At 42.5% G+C, this 6,000-nt stretch overlaps 1 protein-coding gene across 9 annotated transcripts in view; it reads left to right on the top strand.

The window, feature by feature from the left end:
* ARMH3 (armadillo like helical domain containing 3) overlaps positions 1–6,000 on the top strand; it is a 221,958-nt gene that overhangs the window by 52,483 nt on the left and 163,475 nt on the right. For all 9 annotated transcript variants that reach the window (XM_069098793.1, XM_069098795.1, XM_069098794.1 and 6 more), the window contains 2 exons: positions 3,511–3,569; positions 4,850–4,915. In XM_069098793.1, the coding sequence (XP_068954894.1) occupies positions 3,511–3,569; positions 4,850–4,915 (125 nt within the window). The remainder of the gene's footprint in view (positions 1–3,510; positions 3,570–4,849; positions 4,916–6,000) is intronic.

The following is a 6,000-nucleotide window of genomic DNA, read 5'->3' as shown; positions in this document are numbered from 1 at the left end:
AGCAATTGGGGTTAAGTAACTTGCTCAAGTTTACACGGCCAGTTATTTCTGGGTGTGGTGCTGAGTGTCTGAGCCCGGGATTCGATCTCCAGGTCGTCCCAACACTGGAACCGGTGCTCTTACTTGCTGAGCCACCTGGCCGCCCCTAAGCAATTGGGGTTAAGTAACTTGCTCATGGTTACACAGCCAGGTGTTTCTGGGTGGGTGCTAAGTGTCTGAGCCCGGGATTTGATCTCCAGGTCTTCTCAACACTGGAGCCGGTGCTCTTACTTGCTGTGCTACCTGGCCGCCCCGATCATCATTTCTTATAGCACAATAGTATTCCATTACATTCATATACCACAACTTGTTTGGCCATTCCCCAATTGATGGGCATCTCCTTAATTTCTAGTTCTTGGCCACCACAAAAAGAGCTGTTATAAATATTTTTGTAGAGATTTTTTTTTAAAAGGGAAAAAGACCTATTTATACAAAAATATTTATAGCAGTTCTTTTTGTGGTGGCGAAGAATTGGAAATTGAAGGGATGTTCATTAATTGGAAAATGGCGGAAGGAGTTGTGGTATATGATTGTAATGGAATATAAGAAATGATGAGCAGGATACTTTCAGAAAAACCTGGAAAGATTTACATGAACTGATGCAAAGTGAAGTGAGCAGGACCAGGAGAACATTGTATACAGTAACAGTAATATTATACAATGATCAACTGTGAATGACTTAGCTATTTTCAGCAACACAGTGATCCATAGCAATTCTGAAAGACTTATGATGAAAAATGCTCTCCATCTCCAGAGAAAGAACTGATGAAATCTGAATGCAGATTGAAGCATACTAGTTTTCACTTTATTTTTTTGTGTTTTGTGTGTGTGTGTGTTCTTTCACAACATGACTAATATGGAAATTGCATAATTGCACATGTAAAAGCTAGATTAAATTGCTTACCATCTCAGAGAGGGGAGGGGAGGAAGGGAGGTAGAGAATTTGGAACTCAGTTTTTGAAAATTTTAAAAATTATTTTTACATGCAGTTGGGAAAAAAGAAAATAGTATTTAAAAAATTAAAATAAAATGATAATGGAAATGAGGGTCAGATTTAAGAGAGATTATGGAGGTAGAATCAAAAGGATTTAGCAGTTTTTTGGATGTGATAAGGGCAAGGGTTACTGAGATTACAAGCTTGGGTGCTGGGAAGGGTGAGGGTGGCCTCAACAGAATTAGAAAAATTGGGGAGGGGTAGGTTTCCCAGCAGGAAGCTGAGTTCAGTTTTGGACGTGTTTTACAATGTTGAGTGTATATGACTTTTGTAGGGAGATCTTTAAGGCTCTGGGGAGGGAAGGATAAGATAGTGTAATTCAGAGGTAGAAGTGATAATGGAGGAGGGAATAGCATCTGGAACCTAGTGAGAAATGAAGAGGTAAAAAACAATCTTGTAACAGTGCCCAGACCAGGTAGGGAGTTTGGGACATTGAATCTGGGACTGGGAGGAATCTGAACAGATGTATTTGGGGAGCTACTATGTTAGTTTATGGTTAGTTTGCGGAGACTTTTACTTTGGACCTCCCCTCTTCTCTCATTCCCCTGTAAATAAGGGTCTTTTTAATAGTCTATAAGTTTCTGAGGATTCTACCAGGGACTTCGCATTGCAAGGAGAACATGGAAAAAGTGTTAATAGCGTTACAATATCATAACACAGATGATTCCCTGGGAGTCACAGAGATGGCTGAACTTCAAAAATAACCTCTTTGGAATGGCAAGTGAGATCCAACAGGCACAGGATAACAAGACTTGTGACACAAGAATTTCCTGGGACAATTGTTTCTCCTTTACGGAAACCAGTAACCTTTCCCTAGAAATATTATAGCAGCCAGAGAGAGCATCAGCATTGATGTGACCCAGAAAATGAACTTTTAGTGTTGCTTGAGGTATCGCCATGAAATTCAGGTCTCTGTATCTCATTGTTAACTTAATGATTACATAAGCATCTCTGCCCCAGTCTCTGGATTCATAAAATAAAATGCAGAACTGGGAGCTGACTCACTGTAATATATTGGATTCCAGGGAATATCTCGAGCCTAGGATGGGGCAGGTCTTTGCTAATAGTCAGTCAGAACGTGTAACAATGGGCAGTGGAGGCAGGCTGGGTATAGTCTGAAGCTGATTTCAGAAGGAGCTTCTGGGCCTTTGTCCTACTGGTGGATTTCTCTGCTTGCCTATTGAATACTTGCTTGTAGCACTACCTGGGCCACAAATCCTCCTTTATTCTCTAAGAAAGACTAGGTCTGGTGAATCTTTTGGAGAGTTTTGTTTAAGGGGTTCCTGTTCTGACCTTTTTTTATTGTTTCAAAAGAAGTATTTGTTCTCCTTGGAAGATGGACTGTGGACTTCTGGGAAAGGGTATCTTCTGTTTTTTATGTGTGGGAGATGGCAGGGAGCAGTTCTGTAGCCAGGGTCATAGGGCAGAGAGGCAGCTCACATTTGCCTTTGCCCAGGCAAGTCATATCACAGTATCTTCTTACTCTCCCACCCCTTAGGATTTTTGTGTGTTAGGACAAATGCCATAGAAGGAATTTGTCACAGCCCTGTTTGTACTGCCTGTCTATGGTGGGTAGGAATGTGATAACAGCAGTAGCTTCCAATGTACTTCTTAGTTGTTAAAATTTTTGTTAAAAATTTCAGTCTTTATAAAAGAAACAGGTGAGTGTTGAAGCAGAAAATACTACTGGTTAACTAGTATAACAGTGCAATCTATTGAGAGAATAAGTTTCCAGTAAAGAATAAATTTCCATCTGGGTGCTGCCAGGACTAAACCAGAACACCTGATTATGATTAATTGATGTGCCCCTCTTCTTACTCTTCAGGGCCATGAACTTTAACATTTTGATAACTAGTAGTGTTGTAGAGACTTCTTCCACTGGATGGTGGACCACTGTTGGTGCTTTCAGCCACAGTAAAGAGAGTCTTAGTCTAATAAGATGATTGAACCAAGGCTGAGGTGAGAAACTCTCAGGCTTCCTGTCAAGCTCTATCCCTGATATTCTTTGTACAAGTCATGGGACCCTAATGGTTTCATTTGGGGTTAGGTGATGATCGTAATGCTTATTGACAGTGGGGCAAGGTAGACAGAGAATGCCCCCTCTAAGTAGCAGGTTATTTGAGGACCACTATGTCTGGTAGTAGCTACCCATGGCTATGGCTTTAAGGCCTGCTACAGGGAGGAAATGGCTTAGAGAGTTAATTCGAATGCCAGAGCAATTGCAAGTGCTATCCTGGAGTCTTTTGGATCTCTCTATGTCTAGAAAATGAGCAAGAAAATGGTAGAGATTTCTTGATTTTTTTCCCAAAGACCTTGTCTCATGCTAGGGATTTTATGACAACAAGAAGCAAGTGAGGAATTTTGTTTTATGGCTTATGTGATAGGAACAAATATTGTTCCCTCATTCTCTAGGGTAAGTTGGGGGTGTGGGTCTAGGAGCTGGGCAGGTCTGAGAAGAATTTGTTGTCTCTTTGCAGATGAGCATCGCCTCCACAGTGGCAAACTCTGTCTGATTATCCTCACGTGCATTGCCGAGGTGGGTTCCCCAGCCTTTGAGTCATTTTGTCTTTCAAATGTATTTGCTTCCTTCTGCATCCTTCTACCTTCTTTCTCTTGTTAGGGTCCTTTGGGCTTGGAAAGAAAGTCACCTTATTTTGGAGAGGACCAGATTGGGTTTTTTGCACTTAGCAAAAGGAAAAAGGCACTTTGTTTGCCACTGAGGGGGAAGAGAAGCCTTAGGGAAAACAGAAATGAGTTTGGGCTGATTCTAGAGTTTGGTGAGGAGCAAGAGCCTTAGGGAAAAGCAGAAGTAGTATGCTTTTTACTAAAAGAGGCACCTATGGGTATTTATTTTAAGACTGAAATTCACCCTGGGTTCTGGTTGACTGTAAGAAGAGGAGGACTTCAATTTGTAACTGAAGTGACAGTTTTGGCCTCCTTCCCTTCCCTTCTCTTTGCCTCTGCCCTGACCCTAACCCCTGTCCTGCCCCCATTCCTGCCCCTGGCTTAGCCCCTGTTCCTGCTTCTGCCCTGGCCCCTTCCTCTGCCTCTCTCTTGTTCTGACTCTTTCCCTTTTTTCTAGGAATTAACCGAAGTAGGAGAGTATATAGGGAGTAATGATTTTCCTTAGATCCCTTATTCTTCTTTCCTTCTTTTCCTTGGGGTAGGATTGACTGTGTTTCTTGCCCTTCCAGCCTGTGAAGATGACTGACTTTCTTCCAGGCTAGGGTTTATTTGTTACAAAGGCTGTCATTTATCTCTAAGAATATCTTCAAAAGAAGGATTTTTCTGCTAAGCCTTGGTGATTTTTGCTAATTGGTGGCCCTGGGCTGGTAATTTCTTTTGGAGGGAGTGTCAGGTGTGGGGGCCTAGAGAATTTTCTTGCTTATCTCTGTTGAAAGTCTGTAATTTACTGGCAACCTAGGGCAAAGCCAGAGGGAGGAGGTACAGGGGTCAAGGTCATTCTATGAGCTGTTATTGCAGCCCCAGTGGGACCAGCCCAGTCCTTGGCCCAGCCTTTTGGTACCCTTTGTGGAGCTGTCATTGATAGAACTTATAGCTTAAATGGATGTGAGGGAAGAGATATTTAGGAAATAAATTCCCCTCAGTATTTGTCTCAGGCTTTATCTTTTAAAATTTTACAGGTTGGGGGACCACACAGCAGCAGACATTACCCAAATATAGCCTTCTGGTTTAAGATTTGCTTGCTTGAATGTTCACTGTGGGCATTGGCTTGTTCTTGTAGCCTTGGAACAGGCAGATTGCTAGATTAATTCCTTTCTCCTTTCTTTTAACCTCCACCCCCACACACTCTAGGACCAGTATGCTAATGCATTTTTACATGACGACAACATGAATTTTCGAGTAAATCTTCACAGAATGGTAGGTAGGCTTTTGGTTCCTTCTTCTCATCCAAGGGAAACTTTGTTGTTGAAGGGAAGAAAGTGGTAAAATTCAGCCTTCTTGAGTAAAAAAGGGTTAGAAGGGCTATGCAAAGGGACCTTTTTCTTAATCCCTCTGCTGTCTTTGCGTTTGGCTAACCTGGGCTCTTAGTGTGGCCCCATGTTTAATGGGGCTGTTTATTGCTCTTTCATAGCAAGGTCTGGAGCTGTAACTTAATTGGGAGGAGGGTGGACTAAGGTGGTTATAGATTATAGTCATGGTTATTGTTTTCTCTTTGTTTTCAAAGTACACCATGACATCAGGAAAGTGATGCCTTGACTTGCAAGTGAATCGAATTTAAGTAAGGGGAGGGCTGTGCAAAGTCACCAGCCTTACTCTCTCCTCTGCAGCCATCTGGGTCCACTGGCAAGATATAGATCGAACGATTGGAGATAGCTTTGGATGCAGTGGGAGACCTTGGTCTTTTTAAATTAAGGTCTTTCCCAGGTCTCAGTTTGACTGAGGCAATGCCAATTCAGTGATTAAGGCTAGGTAAGAGATGAGGCAAAGAATGACATCTTTTACCTAGTTAAAAAAATAATCAATCTGGGAGCGGAAGATCCTCAGGGTTTCTGGCCAAATCTGAAACAATTTCTGTTTATACTCACTCTGATCCTTCGGGGCCCAAACAATGACCAAGTGAGGGCTTGGGCTGGGAACTATTGTTGGCCAATCAATAAGAGCTAGGGTGATTTGGGTTTAAGGCATAGGCCTTAGGAAAGAAAACTAGCCTGTAAAACCCAGTATATCTTTTTTTTTGGAGGGGGGAGAGCAGGGCAGTTGGGGTTAAGTGACTTGCCCAAGGTCACACAGCTAGTGTTATGTTTCTGAGGTCGGATTTGAACTCAGGTCCTCCTGACTCTAGGGCCGGTGTTCTATTCACTGCGCCACCTAGCTGCCCCAACCCAACATATCTTGCGATCATGTTTCAGTGATCAAAATTTATATTTCTTTGGGCAAAGTACCCACAGGTAAGGGTATAATTCCCTATGTGGACAGAGGGAGAGTGGGAAAAGAGAGGAGGG

This window comes from Petaurus breviceps, unplaced genomic scaffold, assembly GCF_028583685.1.
Source record: "Petaurus breviceps papuanus isolate PSGF00001 unplaced genomic scaffold, PetGlider_PUasm1.0 37, whole genome shotgun sequence".
Lineage (NCBI taxonomy): Eukaryota > Metazoa > Chordata > Mammalia > Diprotodontia > Petauridae > Petaurus > Petaurus breviceps.
This window is presented reverse-complemented; position numbering and strand designations above follow the sequence as displayed.